At 39.8% G+C, this 23394-nt stretch overlaps 1 protein-coding gene across 1 annotated transcript in view; it reads right to left on the minus strand.

The window, feature by feature from the left end:
• Positions 1 to 23390, minus strand: part of CACUL1 (CDK2 associated cullin domain 1) — a gene marked incomplete at its 5' end in the record, with an annotated part of 52427 nt that extends 29037 nt beyond the window's left edge. Inside the window, 4 exons of the mRNA XM_009278097.1 lie at positions 685 to 780; positions 11618 to 11720; positions 16319 to 16445; positions 23270 to 23390. Coding sequence (XP_009276372.1) covers positions 685 to 780; positions 11618 to 11720; positions 16319 to 16445; positions 23270 to 23390 — 447 coding nt within the window. The remainder of the gene's footprint in view (positions 1 to 684; positions 781 to 11617; positions 11721 to 16318; positions 16446 to 23269) is intronic.
• Positions 23391 to 23394: the final 4 nt, after the last annotated feature.

A 23394-nucleotide genomic window follows, 5' to 3' on the forward strand; every position in this document is an offset into this window, starting at 1 on the left:
AAGGGCAAATTTCAAGCTTAAGTTATTCATAAAAAAACCAATAAAAGTCTTGGCAATTTGACAAAAACAATGCAAATTATAAACTTCTTCAGAAGTATACAAGAATTCATAAATTACAAAATCAGCACGACAAACACGTAGAGCCAATGGTTTCTGAACCTCTGCAAGTATGCCTGACAGCGCTATGAACATAAGTTTGTCTTCATCCAGTCAACGCTCTCAATTGCTTTATCAAGTGACACAGACATTTCCAAGAGACATTTCTGTCTGTCTTGTCGGAATCTGTGCAATCTAACAGCAAGAAACAATCATCTTTGTAGCCTGCCCAAACTACCAAGCCAACATATAACAAGCCAATAAACTCTCTCTGTTCAAAAAGATACAAATAATGACCTAACTATTTGGGAAGGCTTTTTTACAATCAAAATAAAAAACATTCCCCCCACTCCCAGGAAAGAAATATTAGGGCAGAAACCAATTGCAAAATTCTACATTTAAAAGCACGGCTTCCCCTTCCTCCCTCCGCACAACTTGATCAGTGCTGTTATGCAGGTGGCAAAACCAGGCATGAATCGTAAGTTCTACGAGTTAAAAATCATTATAGCTGCATTTTATTCTTTTCACTTTCAGTTGGCATCTTGTGTATGGACATACTTTATTTGAAAAGAATTTTCTAAAACTTACCATATATATGAAAAGAGGCACAATGCTCTGCAATGCTCCCATATACTGTCCAAGAGCTACGTTAAATCTTTCAATATAGAGATCTGGAGGGCTGGCCTGCAAGAAACCGTAAAAGTCAGGTTGTAATTTGAACAAGAGAAAGATCTGGAACAGCATGGGCTATGCTTTCATAGCAAACTCAAAAAACTACAAAGTATTTGATACATTAAGTCCACATAAAGCAAGCCACACATCATTCCAGAGTTTCTGCTATAACTCCCTCCAGCAAAAACAGTTTTCTTCAGTAACTGTTTTTTGCCTGGGACTGTATGTCAGTGCCCAGCAAAAGGTCCATTCAATAAAAAATACAGTATACCTGTAACAAACTAGCATTTAGCATATGCAAATAAAACCACTTATTAAAGACCAGACTTTTGTTTTGAAAGAACTATCTGTCACGCCTAGAATCCATAACCAAATTTCAACAAGTGCTGCGGTGTGTACTCCAACCCCCCTGCAGGCTTTCACTCCAAGACAGCAGGGTAGCATTAAGCTGCTGCTTTGCATCTGAGCTGGCCAAGTGGCACATCCTCCAGCTCCAGGGAGCACTGTCCTTCACAGAAAACTTTTTTAAGTTTTTGCTGAGTCACCTAAGGCAAGGCAAGTATTCAGGGTGTTGAGTTGGAGGGACTACGAAGCAATGTCTTCAGATAGAGCTCCACGTCTGGCATCCCGACTCCAGATCAGGCCCACAAAAATCTACTGCAGTGCTCCAACACACAGCATTACCCTGTAGCCCCAAGCAAAACTTTGCTACACAAAACCTGAATGTGTCAACTTTATGATAGGCCTTGTAGACCCCACAGCGACAGCACTGCTATTTTCTGCGTACAATACCGTCTTTCCCAAAGAAGGAAATAAGGAAGCTAAAAAGATCTGTTCCGCAACAAGCTAAGTTAAATTGAGAAGGGAACCAGAAAAATGGGAAGCACTAACTACCTTTTCTTTTATAAATATTTATTTGGAGGGATGTAGGGGAGCTGCGTTAAAGCATTCAGGAGCGCACTTACACACCCAGGGATGGAAGTGAAGCTGGGGTAACGTGTTCATCCACTAACCCCCTCTCCATCCCAACCCACCCACACACAGTGCTCTGCCTCTGGCCAAACTCCTCCTGCTTTCCCTACTATGGTCTTTTCAGAGGAGGGGGCGGGTAGCTGCCTGAGTTTCTACTGTTCATATACATATACACGCCTATACACACCCAAGGACAAAGTGCAGCTGCTTGCTAATGAGAAGCAAAACTTCTCTTCCCTTGCACCATTTTCCTCTCTGACAGTGCCAAGCCAGAAGAGGATGGAGAATGCAGCAGTGACTGGGACCTTGCAAGAAAACAAGCTCAAAGATTTTTCTAAAGCCAAAGCATCTGTGGCGTGAGAAACGCTCAAGGCTAGCTGCACCTCGACCACCTTATCGGAACTTAAAGCTCTTATCTTTAACGAAGCAGATTTTTCAACCTTTGTATGGACATTCACCAGGGGCCCTAAGAGAACAGTTAGAATTTATGTTGACTTTTTGCTCTATTAAGTATTCTAAATTTATAAAAGTTTTTTTCCTTTAAACTAGCTTCTTTTGCCTCCCTCCTTAATATACTTAATGGACACGTGGGTAATTTTCACAGCAAACACTGATCCAGAGCAAACGTTTCAGAAAGGAAAGTAAAACTGGCAAAGGAATAAAGAGCGTTATTCCATATGCTGTTGCCAAAAGTTATATATGGTTATTCCTCATTTTGATCATAAGTTTTTAATCTTATTGCAGATGCAGTTCTCGGGGGTGGTCAAAAAAATTTTAGTTCAAAATGCCAACAATGTATAAAAGTGGCTATGAACTCCAAGGACTCCCTTTCATATATAGTTACATATATAATTTGTTGCAAATAACATGCAATAAAATCTGCATTTCTAAGCAGTATGTATTCCTGCTTCACTCCTTTTTAACCTCAACTTTAAATATGGTTATACTCTCCGATTTGTAAAGACTTGGTGTAAAGCTTCTAAGATTAAAGAAAAAGGAAAATTCTACTTCAAAGAACATGTCAGACAAAAAGAGACCATAGCCTGACACAGGGCACCACTCTTCTCTCACTGACAGTTTGCACTTTTCATAAAAAAAAAAAGAGACAGAAAAAAAAAAAGCTTCTAAGATTAAAGAAAAAGGAAAATTCTACTTCAAAGAACATGTCAGACAAAAAGAGACCATAGCCTGACACAGGGCACCACTCTTCTCTCACTGACAGTTTGCACTTTTCATAAAAAAAAAAAGAGACAGAAGTTGTCCAGACAGTATGTAATTTAATCCCATGAACAGACTCTAGGCAGTGGTACACAGCCAGTCTCCCACCCTTTTTACAGGGGACATTAAGGACTGGTATCCTTTTCCTCCACTGAAGATGAAAACTCTGCTAGCTCACCTCACAAAGCCTATGTCACATTAAGAGAGACATTTTAAGAGGGAACAACTGCACACCCAGCTGTCTCGTGAGAACAACCTCAAGAGTCCTTTAATGGAAGGATACCTGTTGACCACCACCACCTTGCAATCAAGTGGAAAACAACTGCTCTAGATAAAGACAAAAAAGCTAAGAAAAGTCCTGACAGCTTCAGGGGAAGCACTCACTAGTGTCAGGCAAATATCAGGCCTTGGTCTTAATCTCTGGAATGCAAAATCACGGTGTTAACTCCTTTACCATGAGATGTTACCTTTCAATTTTATTCTACTGATAGTGTTTCATGTCAAGCCTCAACAGTCAAGAAACTAACAGGAAAGCACATATTACCTGACTCTGCTTGTTTCAAAAAACAAAACAAACAACAAAAAACCTCTCCTCAATTATTGCTCAACTTGTAAACTAACAAAAAACCCAAGCCAAAGAGAAATCAATAACAGTATTTCACAGCTCATCTATGAATTATCATAATCTGTGTGGGGAAAACAGAACCATCTGTTTTCTGTTCATTAGGGTGTTACTGTATGGCTGGTCAAAACTGCTAGGCTGAAATCAGTTACTTGTTTGAGCATAGGAACTTTCTCCACATCTCTACATTCACATTAATAAGACAGTAACTGGAGTGGGACTAGCTTTATATAAACTACATTAATTTTATAAACTAAAAAGCAGTGTGTGGCACCAAATTAATGAGTAAACAGATGTTGCTAAGAATTTTCTATTAAATGGCCATCATTAGAGTAGAACTTGCATTTAACAATCGATATTTATACAGCTATAGCTATGATAAAAAAAAATAAAGAAACTGCTTAGGCTGACATTTTTCATTCTTGGTCTTAGTCCAGAAAAGATAACTCGTACATTCAGCTATTTTAATTACAGGGGAGGGGTGGAATTAAGCATGACATTTACTTCTTACAACCCCCCAGAAAATATTAAGTCTTTAAAAACCACTCCTATCTTACCTGAGGGATGTATTACAGAAGCTATTCAAAGAAAGAAAAATATACTGCTAGCCTAAGGTTTTCCAGGAAGGAAGAGGATCCTTCGTTCCTTCACTCCCCACCCTGAATCCTACCAAACTGCCAATTCAGGTTTTTTTTGTTTGATTGGTTGTTTGTTTTTTGGGGTTTTTTTTAAGACACTCTATATGGGGAGACAGCTTAAATCCACTCCTACATTTGCTCTCATCTACCACCCACAGGGTTAAGAACAGTTTTCCAGTAGCAACTATATAGTGCGTCTGTCCACGGGAGCACTGAACGTTTTGGTCAGGTTTCTCAAATTGTGATGCAGCTGCATGTGCTTAACATCTTCAGCTTGGTTTTGAGTCGACTACTTCTTAGCATAAAATACTATGGCTGCTGTTAAAAGCTGATGTCAAGGACATCATTTAATCTCCTTACACACTATAGTGGACACCTCAGCACGAAGAGAAATGAGAAGTAACAAGAAAACACATTTGAGAAAGGATGACATGTAAGACAGACATCAACAAACAAAACAATTAAAGACCCAGTATACTAAATTACCCTTCCCTTATTTGAAATCTAATATCCAGGCATTTCAATGAACTTGTGGGCAAGAAACTGTATACATGAAAAAGATGTGGGTTTTTTCAGTTTGAGAACCAGTTTGAATATCACTCTTTGACTGAACATATGAATGAAACCAGAAGACATGCTGCTGGCTCAAGACAACTCAGAAATGGCTCACAAGAAAGAAACAGCAACAACAGTTCTTTGCTTGAGGAACAAAAGTTAATCTGTTTATGAATAGTTGTCTGGCACAATCAGCAATATATTCAGTAAAGCTTACATTCCTATGTTGAATGGGCAGTTCCATTTTCCTGGGAACATGCTCACTGCCAAAATGCCAGCATACATGCTGCAGCATCTCTCCCACGCCTGCCAAATGAAAAGGGAGAATGACTATGACTACACAAATTAACCTGCTATTCGTGTAAGTGGTCTGAATCTTTTAAACCAGTTTTTGTTCTTTGTCAAGAAAATGTAATTTGTTTACTTTGCCTTGCAGACAATTTATGTGATGCCCAGGTCTACCTCACTAGACAACGGTACTATTAAAACTTTTTACAAAAAACAGACATCAGGCCAAAGTACAATTCATTCAAAGGCTGACTGTGTCTTCCTATTAAAGTCTGCACTCAAAGCTGTTCAAAGCCGTACAGCATCGTGACATACTCTCGTATAATTGTCTTGGAGCAGGGTAGCAGATATAGGCCATGTTTCCATTTCCATTCTACATGTTTGTAAAATAAAGACGACATTCTATCTAAGGACCATCAAAACTCTGTTTAATAGTAAGAAATCTTTAGAACCTTTTCCGTCTAGTAAATACATATTCACTTGTGCCGTATTTACTTATATCTTTCTGTCATTTTATCAGGGTCTGCAGCACCCAGTGTAGCGTGGCAAGGAACTAAAAATGACTGCAGGAATACAAACCTTTTCAAACTATGGAAACCATTTCTATGCAACTATGGAAATTATTTCAGAGAACCAACTCATTTCAAATTAACAAGACCTAATTTGAGTTATTTCTGTGCTAGAAGAGATGAGACATGAATCGTGAAGAAGGCTCGCTATTTCTCATTTAGCTAGCAAGTCAGACAATGCCCATACAGTGTATTAAGAATGGGCTTCTTCACATGGATGGAGTGTGATGGCAGTCACCTGCCCTCCCATAAGTACATTACTACAGTCCAATCATAGCTTCATTAGCAATCTGATTTACTAAGTTTACACAAAAAAAAGCCACAGAGGATGTTGTCAAGAGTTCTATTTTGCAGACTGGCATAACTGTTCAATTACAATATAGCACTATATAAAGGTAATGTAATCATCAGTGTACCTTGGAAGGAAAGCAAAATATATCTACAAAACAATCTGGGGTAAAATTACCTTAAAGTATAAATATCAAGAACTGCTATGAGGTGGTACCCAGTACATAACTCTGCCCACAGTCAGAAGTTCAGTTTTACCAGTCCCTCAAAACACCATTTGGATGCATTTTTATACCACCTTGACTATATGTAAAGCTCACAAAGTAAACGTGACAAGCTACTTAAGCTTACTGGGGCCGGTCTTGTTTAATATCTTTATTGATGATCTGGATGAGGGGATTGAGTGCACCCTCAGTAAGTTTGCAGATGACACCAAGCTGGGCGGGAGTGTTGATCTGCTCGAGGGTAGGAAGGCTCTGCAGAGGGACCTGGACAGGCTGGATCGATGGGCCCAGACCAATTGTATGAGGTTCAACAAGGCCAAGTGCCGGGTCCTGCACTTGGGCCACAACAACCCCATGCAGCGCTACAGGCTTGGGGAAGAGTGGCTGGAAAGCTGCCCAGAAGAGAAGGACCTGGGGGTGTTGGTCGACAGCCGGCTGAACATGAGCCGGCAGTGTGCCCAGGCGGCCAAGAAGGCCAATGGCATCCTGGCCTGTATCAGAAACAGTGTGGCCAGCAGGAGTAGGGAACATTTTTATAACCTTGACTATATGTAAAGCTCACAAAGTAAACGTGACAAGCTACTTAAGCTTCATGCTTTTACTCCTGTAATCAGGAGAAATACTGGAAGTTACACAACTGTTTCTAAAAGACAAATAAGGAAGTTCAGAAACTAATCTGAAGTTTGGAGTAAGGCATCTGTATCTATCAGATCAATGTTTCAGAAAGAGTTGGGGCAGGAAGTGACAGGCTCCTCACCACTGGATGGCAAAACTCCATATAATCACAGGGGACAAGTGGCAGGTAAACGTGAGACAGAAAAGAAGAAACGAAAAGGCAAGGAAGGAACAGATTGTCCACAACAGATACTGCTGACATTTTTAAGAACAGATGGCAACAGACAGTGATGTGATACAAGGCACTCAGTTCCCAGAGATTTGGCAGTCCTCAAAATAGCAGGATGGCTTTTACAGTAACCTGACTCCAATGCATATTCTTCTAAGGAAGCAATAGGTGAGAAGATATTTTCATACACTGCACTGACTGGTTTGACAGCTGTCAAGACAGAAGACTGAGAAGTTGTAAGGATTAGTATGAGGCAGGAAAGCTTTCTGGCATTGCACAGCGAAGACCCTAAATCTGCAGGTCCTGAGGGCCATACAGCAGCCATGCAAATTATCTGCCAACACCAGTGACTGCTCAGTTCAGTCATGTTCATTATAAAAAATATATTGTTCATAATAAAAAAAAACCGCACACACGCACATTCATACATATCTCAAGACATAACAGAGGAGAAAAACCCCAAGCCCTTTTAAGTGTTCAAGAGCCAAAGTACGCTATCAGCAATTGGCTCCAAATTTAATCCAATGTTTTCAGACAGATGGAATTTAAGCAAGAAATTCTGGTGTTTTAGCTCTACAACTTCTGTTTGATTTAAAATAGAAACAACGCAAGCAAACCAGTGTTTATTTACTCAGAGAAAAACTGATTCTCACTTATTAACTTCAACGACCATAAAAATTACATACAGTTAGTGACTTCAACTGTTTCTGGTCAAGACAAAAAAACCCACAAAAACAAACACACACAAACAGAAAACAATAGATCCCTTTTTCTCTTTTCTCTAAATAAAAAGGGGGTGCAACATGACAAAGAACTGCTTTTCAGCTCTCAGTCATTTCCTAAAGGAATTATTGAGATTATTCTAGCTAAAATGAAAATATTCCACCACACTTGCACAAAAAAGCTACTTTTGTCATGGGTCAGCTCAATGCCTCGGTGCATTTTGATTGTCAATGCTTAAAGTACTTTCCAGTGTCTTTTGCTGAAGAGATACGTAATGGGCAGAGTACTTGATTTTAAATTACTTTATCAGAGTACATAAGTTAAGCCAGAAACACCAGTGCCTAATGCAAATATACTTTTATTCATTTTAAAAAGAGATGTATTTAATTTAAAGCATATGCCTGTGTATCCACCCTACCTCATACATCTGAATGACTCAGCACTTACCCACAAAACCAGCTGTCATTATTTTAAACCACAACATAATGGGCTATGTCCATTACCAATAAAATGTTACCAAATAAAGCATCTTGGAAAAATCACCTGTATACTACAGGCTTCACAGACCTCAAGACAACAGGAAACGTTCATTTGTGTTTTCTGCAGCCACCCTTTTTTTTTTTTTAAGCACACAAAATCCAAAATTCTGATCAACTCAAGAATTAGGGAAATTTAATTCTCATTTACTGGAAGCTCCACATGGCAAAGCTCAGCCTTACTAATGCAGAGAAGCTGGTCAGACATCAATTGCAAGAATGGAAGGCAATCCTTGCTCAGAGTCTCTCCATAACTGAAACAACCTGAAGAGAGGATCATTTTTCTTACTCACGTAGTAAAGAGGGAGCTAGAAATGTCTTGGGATATAGGAGGCCCCATATCAAAGAGCTGATGGTCTGATGACAAGCAATTCATCTCATCTAAATGTACTATTACTCAGCAGGCAATGTTCACTGCTTTTCACCCGACGTCTAACATGCAGAAAATACATCAGCCCACCCACATTTTCACAATGCCTCTGCCACCACTGAAAATTGATCTTTTTGAGGTGAAAATCTGTGAAGCAGACCCTCAGGAATGCACGTGGCAGCAAACACCAACACCACACAAAGTGTCTTGCAGTCTGGAAAAGCAGAAGTTGTGCAGGGGATGACCAGGGAGTGTGTGCATGTCCCTGTGTGACCACAGGGCCCGGCGGCAGCGCCTGGGACATCCAGCTCAGGATACCTGAGTGCTCGCCACTCTGCTGAATTCAGCTGAGGCCAGCTGGTCAGGCAAGCCAAGGGCTAAGCACACAGGGGAGTGGAAAAAAAAAAAAACAAACCAAAAATATAGGGAGTTTCTGCCGTGAATGCCACGCAGAAAGAAGACAAACTCCAATGGCCAGTTGGAGGCAACCCAGGGGCTAAGCACACAGGGGAGGGGAAAAAAAAAAAAACAAACCAAAAATATAGGGAGTTTCTGCCGTGAATGCCACGCAGAAAGAAGACAAACTCCAATAAGGCTAGAACCATGCAAAAGCAAGTCTGACCAGTCCTCTGAGATGCTCCCACTTTTACTATTCAGTATCTGACAGTTTCACTGCTTTTGCTGTTGATGTGTGGTTCTTGTAGGAAACAGCTTACTCTGGCATGTTGGTTACATGCAGATTCTGCAATCCACCTGCCATTGTACTGTTGCACTTCTATGCAAAGAAGTTGCTCGGCTTGTCCAGAATAAGACATTGCATTTGCCTGCCATTTCGGTTTTCACGATCATCTGCTTTCTCACACAAACCAACATTCCTGCTTATACTGGTCTACATTTGCATCTCTGCATGTGAAAAAAATTATCTTGCATCAAGTCACACCTTGCCAATTAAACAGAACTCTGCAAATAGATTAAATATTGTTGGCAGGTGGAATGAGTTTATGTCAGAGAAAGCAAAACACCACATATTGTGCATTAAGAGGCTTCACATATATAGCTTTTTTTTATTGTTTGCCTGTGTGAACCAGAAACTTCCAAGTGACCAACATTTACAGAGTAATTTATTGTTGTTAGGGTAAAGATCTAGCACTACATTTTCAACATAAAACCCAAGTGACTGAGTGTCACCAAAATGTATTAAGATAAAGAAGGTATCAGGATAATAAAATATATTGTAGTAAGGTAATTTCTTAAGAGTAAATTTCACAACCCACAGTTAAGAGTTTCTTTACAGGACAATTTTCTAAGGCACATGAGTTTTACCTCAAGCAGCTGAAAAAGATGGATTTACCATCCAAAACCAAAGTCATGCTCGCATCAGACAAAACTCATGTAATACACTCAAAGACGGTATCATGTTATATTACAGTCCTCTTGCCACCTGCCACAAGGTGTGTCTAACCTACATAAGGAAACTTTTGCAAGACAAAGATTGCATTAAACAGTTGTCTCAATTATTCTTTCAACAGCTGATGTTCAGAAGGCAGCCTTGTTTTTAGGCAGAAGCATTTAATGCACATATGTGCTAAAGCAAACTTTAAAAGCAGCTGCCTCAGTCAGTTTTGGAACTTTAGAGGAAACAATCAAGGACTACCACAGAGTAAAGAATTTGGGGTATTCCCAAATTCAAAGCAAAGTAATGCAGTACACTACCATGGGATGTATCAGAAGAACTGGCCAAACCTGTACAGCTGCAATGATTCGTAGTTCTCACAATCAGAAGAAAAATGTGCAGGCTGCACCAGCTCAGCAGAACCAAGAGAAGGCTTTATTTTAAATACTATGCCCATCTACTCTAACCAATTTTTACGGAACAGTGAGGTTGTCATTCCACAAGGAATAAAGAAATTGCAAAAGAGAAAAGAAGCAAAGAACCTAGCTCAAGACGACTTAGTTATTTTATAGTCAAAGATTTCCCCAAAGACCGTGCCCTTTAAATGCAGGGTGGTTATTCTTCTTTATAAGGAATGCAACAAGAGGAAAATAGTGAAACGAGAAGGACATCAGACCAACCACAGTGCTTTATATTTTGATGGGAATGCACGTATAGCCAGAAGTACCTGATGCAGTTAAAAGTAGCAAGACTGCTATTGACTGACAAATTAGTTATCAATTGTTAGAAGCACTGAAGGAGCTGCGGTAGTTTAGGGTTCCTTTATATTTGGCGTCTCTACTTGACTCACTGCAAGTCAGTACAGAACTCAAACATCAGTTATGGAAGTGACAGGAGCTGTAGGGAAATAAAACAGTGTTGCTGCTACAGCAATGGGAATTTCAAGAACATGTCTGGAGATTCTAGCCCAAAAGGAATTTTCAACAAGGAACACACATGAAAACAAACATGGATGCACAAATAAGATGTAGAGAAGGATAGGGATATACAAACTGTATTAGGACTGCTGTAAACCACTGACATCTAGAGATAGGCAAGAAAAATGCAGAATAAACTGTAGCACAAAACTTTGCATATGCAGTAATTCCTAATTCATACTTCACAATTCATATTTAATTCACTTCAGTTTTTTCCTTTAGATTTTCCCTTTTGCGCTGCTTGTGATGCACAAGGAGCATAAACCGTTTACATAGATTAACACAGCAATAGCAGACAACCATGTCGTGCGCAGATCATGTTTGACTGAAGCATTTACATCCTAGATTACACTGTAGATTTCCCATTTTCTAGTCTTTGATTCTATACTACACATTCAAGTTTAGCCACTGCTTTTCACGTGGTTCAGATCTCTAAGGCTAATCAGTGCCATACAACTGGATCTGGTGTTGGTATTCTGTGTGACAGCCAGTTAGTGAATGAAGTAGTCCACAATTTAGTAAGCTAGTGTAAATCAGTCTTAATGGCAATCCCCTCCATGGGCCATCTACATGCTGCTCTGATATAATCACAGATCCCAGGAAAGACAGAATTAGATTGTGCAGCTTCTTACCTGCAGCTCCTTTGAGACTCTCTCTAAGTGGTTAGTTATCTTTTTTATTAGGTCACTATACATCTGTTCCGAATGCTGCTGGCATACACACTTATACACACAACTGCAGAAACAAATATAGGAACAAACAATGAACTTACAACAGTTTGCAATGAAGGGTAACAGACTTCAAATTATTTTGTTCAAGTCGCAATTTAGAGGATAATAGAGTTAATTGAACGAATGCTGAACTTTTAAATACAGCCCTAAGCTTGGAATGAGCTTCAGCAGGCTCTTAAGTCTCCCCTGGAGGCCCCAGTGTGTCCATCCCATTCCCCCTCCCCGACCTCACTTTAACTTACAACGAGTTCTCTTAACAGTGCACTTCAGAACAGCCAGGATAATTCTGTCAACAGCACACTCCTAATTCTGGCTTTTGTCTCTCCTATGTGAATGAAGTCTCCATTAAAATAAGCAGGATTAATGATTATACACATATTCTAGGGCAAAACCCTTATTAAAAGAAGGGCAACACTGACAAGCAGTCATAGAAGTTGCACCAAAAGTGTGCTAGCTTTTTAAAAAGAAATGGCAAATGTTCGAAAATTACAGACCCAAGCATGTTACTCCATCCTTTGTTACTTAAATTCTAAGAAAACCCTATATTTTCATAATAAACAAAGATGCAGAGAAAGAGCAACAAAACCTGAATTTTACATTCCATGGCTTGGCTGTATTAAACTCTGGTCTCAGTGTTACCTCTGTTTTTTAAGAATGTTTTATTGCTCTCATACTGCAATACAACATACGTGCAAAATAAGTCTATGTATTGAAAACATATTTACAACAGTTGTAAAACAAATACACATATTATTTTCAGCAAGAAGTTACATTAAGGTAGTCATCATCGTCAGGACTAACACCAACATTATCTGTACCAAGCAGCTTTTACTCTTCTTGAGTGCTTTCATTCTTTGAAGTCATCATTTTGAAAGCTAGCTGCCAAAAATCAAGAGGCACGAGGAAGACTTCACCTGATATCCTGGGCAAGCCAAGTCTCCTCCCCATGCCTCTGTTCTGCTCCCCTCTCCATCCATCCCTCTGTAGGGAGTACTGTGACAGCGAGCAATTTAGGCCAGAGACTGCTCCTTAGGACATGCACAAACAAACTACTTCCAGCAAGGTCTAGATCCCAGACTTGAATTCTGCAGGTTTTTAATAGCACTGAAAGCCTAAAGTTATGGTACAGCAACACCACGTCTCTGTAAGGGAATTATGACATTCTAATTCTCTGCTGAGAAGGTGGCACAATGACAAACAAACTGGAAAGATGGGATTAAAATAACCGTAGACTTTGGGCTATTGGAATTTTCTAATGTAAGTGAGAGGTTAGGTATCAACTCCAAGTCTTCAGCGGCCAGAACAGTGCTCTCATTCAATAACTGCAACTCTCAAAGTCTTCTGGAAGAAGGTTTTACAAATGAATTATCAATAGCAGATTTATCATTCCTTTACCTTTTAGAAGTTTGTGTTTATATCCTTTGACAATTTCAAAAGCACCAAAAATACAGCATTCATCCCTTTGCAAAGTCTTCTCATTTGGCAAACCACGCTATTTCTTAAAAACCAAAAGACATCCCACACCTCTCCTACTATTATATTTTGAAAGTAATTGAGTATCTGTAGTTTGATACTATTTAAATAACAGTCAAAGTCGTCCTGTTTTTTTCACATGAAGTCTACAAATAGATCCTATTTTGGAACAAGCAAGTGCAAAAGACATTTGGTATGATGCAGTAATAGCAAAAATATCAATTTAATTTTGATCAAAGAGAGAAACACTGATAAGAAAAGCCAGACTGATTTTTGTGATCTCTTACAAATCAGCCAGCTAGGTAACAACAGCAAATGGCTGTATGTTTGTTTGCTCCGTAACTAACCAGTATATAGCCACTTCCACAAGTTGACCACTGCATTTGCAATGATGTAACTAAACTGAATTTTAAAGTACACATCTGCTTAGTGTTACATACAATATTGCTATACCTACTTCTGTAACACATTCTGTAAGTCAAACACCCATCTTCATATGTACGTGCAGAGTGTGTTTACATTTTATTTGAGCACTTCTATTTAGAGGTTCCTTCCCCATTTTCAGATCCTATTTTCAGTTCCTCACTGTGGGCTGATTCTGTGAATCATCCGTGCCCTGCTATCACCCAGAAGTCAGCAGCTTGTTAGTCCTTTAGCGTAACCAAACACCTTAGGAAAAGGAAGACCCAAGCAGGACATTAGAAAGTAAGCATTTATTGAGAGGGACAGATCCGAGATCTGTAAGTTGTCTTGAGGAACAGCGATCTAATTGCATTGTACCTGGGAGGCAGTCGTAACAGTTGCCAGAAGTACAACTTAGCTGTTCACGTTTTCCTCATCTCACTTTCCTTCACATCTCTCCGTCAATATATTTAACCCTTTTAATAGGAAGTGACTATGCACAGGCAGGCTTTGGACTCAAAGATGAAAACAGTCACTAATCACACTTTGACACCTTATGGGTAAACTGATCCGTAGTAAATATCTGCATACACATCTTTGAAGTTATCTCCTAGCTTTCACTGCTGTGGAACAGACACCTACAGCTATCACTGATCATGTCAAATATAGTAGTTTAGGTATCTAATAATATATTTTGAGTTTGCATTATGGAAACCTTGATTCCTTTAGTCAGCACGAAGACGATCAAAAAGACCACTGTATTTTCAGCTCAGTTTCACTGTAAAAAAAATATAAAAGATATGTAGCTGTTTGAACCACCTCAAAAAACATCCCATTTTCAGACTAAAGAATTAGCCTAGGGAAGCAGAGAGGATCTCAACCTCAAGTCTGCTACAGACTTTCTGTAATACTCCAAGCAAGCATCATCATTAAATTCAACAAAAAAAGCAGTTTTTCTTCCATCCTCAATCTATGTTGTTTAGATTATAAAACAAGCAAAGGGACACTCTCTAAAATAAAATAAACAAAAAAACCTCCTGGTTGGAAGAGGCCGTGTCAGAGTAATTACATCCACAGATACAATTTTTAAAGAAAACTTAAAGTGACACACTAGCTTTATCAGCAACACTACAGACAATCTTTTGTTTTGGTAAAATACATGCAACATGACACTGCATCGTGTCACCCCGATGTATAAGGGTTATCTATGAGAAACTTAAAACCCATTTTTTCCTTTAACAAATAAAACTTTTGAGCAGTAGAAAGGTGACAAAGATGAACTGCAGTTATCTGAAAACCGTAACTAGGCACAGATCTACTCTAGGTATTAAAGCATTAATTTTGCACACCTACTTTTTATCAGAGATGACTATCGAGAGATGTTGGCTTAACTCTTACTGACAGCTGTTTGCACATTGGGGATTTCAAGCTAGGAAAAGGATTTTGATTACTTACACTAAAGCTGCAAAATGTCTCTCAATTCAAATTGACCCTCTCAATTATTTACACACATGATGAAGTCTGAGTCCTGATAAAAGCAGTTCCAAAAGTTTGGAGAGGATAGAGGGAGTTTAATAAAGTTTTTAACTGGAGTTAAGAGGGAAGACTAAACACCTGCCATTCTTGAATCTGGTTCCCTAATCCAAAGTTTCAAACTGGAGAGACAAAGTGGCTAAGAGGAAGTGGGCAGGAGACAATAGAGCTGAAAGCCTCTAAAAAGGGCAATCAGTGACTGAGCTGCCAGTGTTATTTCATAGAGTGCACCACTATGGTAAAGAAAGCAGTGCTACTAGTTGTGCTGCTGGCAAAGGCCAGTAGTTTTAACGGCTTCTTGGCCAGTAAATGCAGCAGCAGCTATCCAGTTTCCATCCTATTTACCAACACCCTGGATACCTGTCACCTACAGAACAGAAATCTCCATTTTTGCCAATCTCCTAAGAAACTGCCAGGTCTCTAAAGCATTAGCATTTTGGTTTGGAGCAGAAGTGTGGTTTTGAAGCAAATCCCCCACCATCCCCACTACTGTGCACTAGCTTAGTCTGCAGGGCAGTTCTGGCATGTGACTAGATCCCTTTTAAAGCAAAGTAAACTGTATCTCCAGGCAATGTACAAATCAAATGTTCTCCAGACAAGAATGGAGATATAAAGGACTGAACTTTGTGTCAGTCCTTCAGACAGCCTCTAACTGTACATGCAGCGGGATGGCTGGGCAAGGGGGAAGTCAGACCAAATCTACCTGATATAAAACACACAAATGACAGTTTATATGGATGGACCTTGGCACCAGTTGCTTCTATTTACTTCTGCACCTCTACTGCACCAGATTGGTTCCTATTAGACATGACAAAGCAGCCTTTTGAAACATTAAGTCAAACGCCTACCATGCCAGTCTCTTCTTCCCCTTTGAGGAAAGAAATGTTGAGACTTTAATACATTTCTTCATATATTACACTAAGCAACTGTGGTGGAGCTTACTTTAATGTTAATGTTTTCAGCACTTACGCATTTTAGTTCTTTAGCATTTATTCCTGTTAACATGGGATGTCAAGATATGTATCTATTATTCACTCATTCCAACCATTTAAACAATATTGTACTTCACATAACCTTCCCACTTTCCTCCTCATAAATACAAAATATGACATATGCACAGGCTGCAAGATAAAACAAACATTTAACTTTAAAGGAAAAAAAAAAAGTAATGTAGCACTTACAAGATTTCCTTACCTGTATATTTGTTCATAGGAGATAGGGATGTAGTCACCAGGACTCTGAGTTAAAAGCTGATCTATGGCACTGTCCAACTTTGGCCAATATGTGCTCTTATAGTCTTCAATTGTTATAACATTCATTACTACAAGAAAAAGACAAAACTACATTTAGTAACTTTAGCTAAAAGATTAGAAGCAAGTGAATGCTCTGCAATTTCAGATCACGCCAATAAGCTGGCCAAAAAAACTGGGAACAGTTCACTTCCACTGAGATAACCTCATCTAAAACTAAAGCCCCTACTTGAATTTGTACCTTTTTATTTACATGTTATAACATTCATTACTACAAGAAAAAGACAAAACTACATTTAGTAACTTTAGCTAAAAGATTAGAAGCAAGTGAATGCTCTGCAATTTCAGATCACGCCAATAAGCTGGCCAAAAAAACTGGGAACAGTTCACTTCCACTGAGATAACCTCATCTAAAACTAAAGCCCCTACTTGAATTTGTACCTTTTTATTTACAGAAAATAAAATAAAATCAGAAAACCTGCCAAATCAGGTTGAATATTTCTTAGGGGCCCAAGTAGCAGGGAAAAACAAACTCCTGGGAGTTCTAGCATGACAATATAATAATAATAATAATATAAGAAAATAGTAATTCAGTAGTTAGTTCAGATTAATAAGTTACACAACTTTGTGGGAGTCCAGAATCAACAATTAACACTGGGTCCTCACATGCAGGAGAACAAGCTTTAGCCAAGACTGGTAGTTTTTGGAATACTCCTTCCCAGCGATGTATTAATTTTACAAGTCTCAGGTGGGATCAGCAGCTTCCTTGGCCTAAAAGCTGATGCAATTCCCTCTGCCTTCAATTGCAGTTAGGTTTCCGGGCAACTTTTTTGGATCCATATTACAGTTCCCCCTCTAGCAGGCACACTAATACTCCTTGTCCAGATAAGAATCAACACAGGGAAGAATAGGAGGCATTTAAATTAGCGTTCCCCATCACTCCCTGATTTTCCTTCTGAGCTTCCCAACTGCACCCTCTTGCACAAGCCACTCAGTGTGCCTTCACAGACACAGAAGAGTTTCAATCTCACTCTTTTCAGCAAGGATTTCTGAACTAACCACATGTGGCTCAATTCCAATAGCAGACACGGTAGAAGGGTTAGCACCTTCCCTTCAGAGATGTACTCACAGGACTACCTTGCTGGCTTGTCACACCACCATAGCTTCACAGCAGCCACTCAAAACAAAGCCCTCAGTAAGTAACAGCACAGGGTATACTTCATATCAAAACTATCCAATCCAGGAAATCCACATGTGGGTCTGGGCTATATGGAACAGAGAATAAAGATAGTTCCCACCCCAAACAATCCAATTTAGACACTACACTGAAAAGAAATATTTTGAATAGGGCTGCATTTTAAATACATGTGTAAATGTAGATTCACTGCTGGGTTTGAGGAGCAAGATTTCTGAAATATTATTTTCACAAGGGGTTGAAAGGAGCTGGGTAAGTCACTTTTGGCAGCATTATGAAGAACAATTCTCGGGAAATACAGGCAAAACAGTTAACAGTTATCGTGAGAAGAAGAGTATAAAAAGAACGTGGAATAAACAGATGTGTGAGACAAGAAAGCGTTTGAACGCTATCTGTAAGAGCAGGTATTACAGATTCCTGTTGTGTGTTCTTTTAGGGTATTTCAGCCAGAAACCTTGCTTAGTGAAGAATGTTAGTGCAGTACTCCTAGCCCCCTCTTCACCCAACTAGCCGTTGGTTCACTTTTGCTTCATACCCATTACAGAAACAGATCAGGTTAACATAGTGCCTGATTAGTGAACGGGTCACCACCACCAAATGCTGCAGGATGCTGTCCCAACACTCCAGCCTGCAATCTGAAAGTACGACACTGTTTGCTAACAAGTCAATAAAGGTTACGGGTCCGGGTACACAACTACCAGGACGTAAGTTAACAGGTCCAGCAAGTCAGCTCCATGATGTAAAAGCGTCCATACAGTCAGGAACAGCCCAGCACCTGTCTGACAGTAAATTCACCCCTTATTCATCTGTCTTGCAATGACTTGCTTGAGTTCTTGTCCCTTACAGAGCCCAGGCTCTGGGCAGATGTTCTCAGGAGCAGCTTCCACATAGTAGCTTTACTATTCACGTTTACACTCAGCAGCAAAATTTGAGCATTTGTATTTCACTTCGTTACCCCAAAAAAGGCAGGTCTCCACAGAAGTGCTCTGTTCCACAGAAAACATTAAACTGAAGTCAGCATAAATATTAGATCAAGTCTTGATTTAAGATTTCAATGTATAATCACACCCGCATGTGGTTTAACATATTAAACGAGCTCTATTCATTTGAAAGAAAACAGTCAAATAAGAATTGAGAACACTGCAAAATAATTTTTTAACAGGCTGTTGAGATGTCAGGTTTGGGGTTTTTTTGGTTTTGTTTTGTTTTTTTTTAATATGGAAAAAGAAAGTAGCAGCAGATAGGAAGGTCTGCCCATTAGAACTGCTGCACAGGTAAAAGACAAAATGCTTTTATGAACAGCCCCAGGAGACTTGCATAGGAAACACTGATGAGTTCAAAATAACATTCTAGAAAAGCTTCATTTTTACTCAGAAGACTCTGACAAGTATTATGCCATTTGATTTCCACACTTCAGTTCTGAAACTAAGCCAACCATAATATTTATATAGTTAAGAGTCCAAAGACTACACACTGAACAATCGCTATTTTTATTCTACTAATCCAGAAAACAAATTAATTTTAAATTTTCATAACTGCCACAAGGCAGTAACGTAACACACACACACACACACAAAAAGCAAAGGATGACTTAAAGAAGCACCCTCCAATTACAAACTCTGCAAGAACAAACTCAAGACCAGGAAGGAGAGGAATCACACACACAAATCCTTAGAAAGAAAAGAGAGACTGCCCTTTCAGAAACTTTTCTAATTTTTTACTTTTCCATCTTTTTAAGATGTCATTCTTAAATGTTTATCCCTACACTAGGTATTCAAGATTGAAAAGGATTTGTCCAACAGTCTCCATTTCCAAATCGCAAGGAAAGGGTGACACTAAAAGAGGACTTTCATTTCCTTGAGATTTATTAAGTTTCTGAGAAGCGACACAGACATTTTGTAAGAAAGCATGCCAGAATGCATGATTTTATCCAACTACAGCAAGTTTGGGGTGGGGCTGGGAGAGAAGTCAGTCTGATCAAATGGAGAAGAAGCCAGTATTTTCCAGCAAATTATAAAAGACTTCACAAGTAAAGCTTGAGAAGCAAACTGCTGCTTTTCCATATACAGAAAAGTTCAAAAGAAAAACTGTTTAAGTCAAATGCAGCAGTCAAACCATTTATGTGAAAAAGAATATGCATGAGCTTCATATCATAACCTAGATATTTCAGTACCATAGCCATAATTGAAACACAGCCTGCTCCAAGCTACCAAACTCTTTGATATCAACTTCAATCAGGAGAATGGCAAAAAACACTAAGATTTAAAAAAAAAACAAAACCAAAAAGTCCATGAGTAGGCATATATCCCCCATGAAATTGATACGAAAAAACTTACAAACACACATAGCTCAAAAAAGATGCTACAACAGTAATAGGTGCAGGATATGAAGAATAGAATAATAATTAAAAAAAAAATCTATGATACTGTTGGTTTTGTTATTTAGACGAGACAACTTAACCCGAAAAGCCACTCAAAATATTTACTACTATACTACTTTACTACTATAAAAAGCATCCTTCTTTTAAAACTATAGCTAAAAAAGCAGGGGACAGCATGCGATGGGTAATCCAACCTACTGTCAAGTAAGCAGACATTGGTCTGACAATTATCTGTCATTTATTCCAAAAAAAAAAAAAAAAAAAAAATCGAAGAAAGTAGCTAGGCATCTTTCAGAGGCTTTATTTCATCTCACAAAGTGACATATATGAAGCTTTACTGCTTAATTAGCAATGCACCCTACAATCCTAAAATATTTTGTCGAAGTGTACAAACTCTTCAAGCAGATGTCTGAGACTAATCTATAGACTTGTAGCTATCGCTGTGGCTCCACGCTTTCCTTTTTCTCAGCCGTCATGTGCATGTTTACACAATAGATTTTGTTATACCCCGTGCCTGACACATCCTAGCATACATTAGCAAGTTTATGAATCTGCCCTGTAGTTGCTTTCAATTCTATTCTATTTTTATTACATGTTTCTCAGTCTGCATTAAGACTGGTTAGTAAAAGTAACGTTAAACTTTTTCTTCATCAGACAATTTGCCTAAGCAGCAACGCACATACACTGCACTGAACTACGTCATGCAACAGGGTAGCCAACAGATTTAATGGACATGCCAACGCTCACAGCCACGTGCCCATCCTAAATGGTACTGGCATCAAATACATCTATAACCATCCTTGCTTGAAAAGGATAAAAAAAAACAGGAAGGAAAACTCTTCATTTTTCACCACAATTGAGTTATGCTGCAATTACTACTATGGAAGAGTTTTGATTAAACGGTAAAAGTTCTTACTCTTATTTTCTACCTTATGGCCTTTAAAAAACGTTTTTCATAACACTACTGCTTTATAAATCCATAACTATGACTGAAACTGATCAACTGTAAATAAAGATTTAGTTATAAATTTAACAAAACATGGAAAATCATCTTCATTTTCTTTAACTAGAAGAAAAGCTATTAAATGAACTACGCGTTGTTATTATATCTGATTTTAGTTCTCAGTCTCACCAAAATCTCAAGGAAGGAGAATTGGATTTGGCCCCTTCGAAACAAGAGTTTCCATCTAACCTTCTTCTTCCATTATTCTGCCAGCTAAATTAGACCAAGAAAGGCCTGTCAGACAGCTTTAGTCTGCAACTACAACCACAAACAAAACCAACATGCTACAAGTAATTACATATTGGAACACAGGCATTGGATTTTTTGTTTCAGAGGAAAGATTCAAGAGGAAGAAATCTATCTGAATGTCAGAGGCGCTCCAATGTATCATAGGATTGTTGGAAACCGTACGTAACCCACATTTTTGAAGGTCACCTGTAGGATAACCTGTCTAAGACTAAGCCTCTGCATCATGAAGCAAGGCATGAGTCCTTGCTCGTTCAACTGCAAAAAGTTCTTCGTGCAGCAGAGAACAGAAAACTTCCCTATCAAGCTTAAGACTGACAATCAGCTTCTGCCATTGCTAAGACTGAGCAGGCAGGAGGGGATCTAGCACACACTGTCTCCCTTTTCTTTGTACGTTTACATCAAAAGTGACCTTTCTCCCTTTTCTATACATGAAAACTAAACAGAGGCGATTAAGGGATCCTCTGTCAGAGCCAGGATTAGAACAGGCAGGATCCCAACTCAGCTCCTGTACTTTCTCAGTGCATACTACTTCACTGGATTTGTTCTGTTCATATAGACATACCGTCAAAACTATCCACAACAGAAAGGTGTAGGAAAGTTCTAATGAACTTAACTCAGAGAATTTTGTATTTTACAGGAATTTTAATTTTTTTTAAAACAATACTTAACATCAGTAAGACGGACATTGTGTTGGGATACCAATGCTGGAGAAGTGAAAACAACAACTCAAAAACCACACCCTAAGCAAAAGCATGCACAGCCGCTTCTTCTCCCCCTCAGACATAAATTGTAGGTTAGCTGGAAAGTCACCTTCCCATTTGGTGAAGATCCAGCTTGAAAACCATTTTCACTCTGAAACAGAAGGAAAAACTAAGACTCTCAATTTCTGGATTGAGAATTCAAGAGCTTAGATTAGCAAGGCCGAAAGACATTTCATTTCAACTGTCTCAAGTGTTTACGAGCCACCCCAAGGTACCTGGAGCCCTGACAAGCAGGGCAGGCAGCGAGCCAGAGAGCTCATGGAGTCTGGGAGCCTCAACTTCAAAGCAGCCAGCCTTGGCAGCGTGCCTGGAGCCATGAAACCCAGGCTACCAGAGAAGCAGGGATCCAGAAGCCTGAACTTTGAGAGTCTGATCAGCTCTGGAGCTGAGCTGCTGAGGAGCTGGACAGGTGAGCTAGCACTGTTTTCCCCCCTTTCCCCAAAGAAAAAAGGTGCATTTCCCATCAAAATTTCATCATGGCACTTACACAGTTACACTTCCAGGAATACTTCTAACTAGCCAAATCCAAGTTTTCTGACAGCCATTAGAGAAAAGGGCATATTTTACCCAGAGGCATGACTTCTGGAAATAAAAGCAGAATTGAAATGAACAGCAAAAAAATCTTCCCTTCCCTCAACCTTAGCTCAGCAAAACAACAGAAAATTTGCCACTTCTGTTAAAAGCTACATGCAAAAGATGTTTTGGAACTATTTTTTTGCGGGGTAAATCCGTCTTCAGTTGTTCTCATCAGGACTTTGCAGACATACGCCCCTTCCAGGATAGCACACCCCTTCCAGGGGCTCTGCACACATTGCCATCTGCCGTCAGCGATCACGAACAGGTTTCAGACCCATCTTCGGGTTTTTCAGGCAGAAAGAAAAAGTCTTTAGGAAAACACAACCTGAGCTAAAAGCTTCAGGAAAAGCAACAGTGCCTCCGTACAGCTGAAAACCCTGCCTACACTCGCTCTCCCAGTTCTACAGCCAGATCTACCGCGTCCCTTGCCGTGACAGGAAAGCAGCAGCAGAGGTTGGGCTGCGTGCAAGAAAGGTTATTTTCTCCTTCCACGGCGCTTTAACCCATTTGATTTCGCTTCGAGAAGCCTCTCGGGCCAAGACCCACGTAAGGGACCCGCCGTAGGACATACCCGAGCCCACAGGCGCGGGAGAAGCGAGCAAGGGGCAGAGGGAGCGGCGGGGGAGCGCAGGCCGAGAAGGGAGCGGGTGACAGCGCGGCGGAGCCGCCCGGGAGCGAAGTCCCCCCGTGCGCCCGAGGCCCCCGGGGCGGAGGGCAGGGCGGTCACTCACGGAACTTGGAGGTCGAGGCGTTGATGTTGATGGCGGCGGCGATGGCTCCGGCTCCCCCCTTGCCCGCGGCGCCCCCCGGCTCGCAGCCTCGCAGCACGCCGTTGGCCTCGGGCACGGCGGGGAGC

This window comes from Aptenodytes forsteri, unplaced genomic scaffold, assembly GCF_000699145.1.
Source record: "Aptenodytes forsteri isolate BGI_AS27 unplaced genomic scaffold, ASM69914v1 Scaffold15, whole genome shotgun sequence".
Taxonomy (NCBI): domain Eukaryota; kingdom Metazoa; phylum Chordata; class Aves; order Sphenisciformes; family Spheniscidae; genus Aptenodytes; species Aptenodytes forsteri.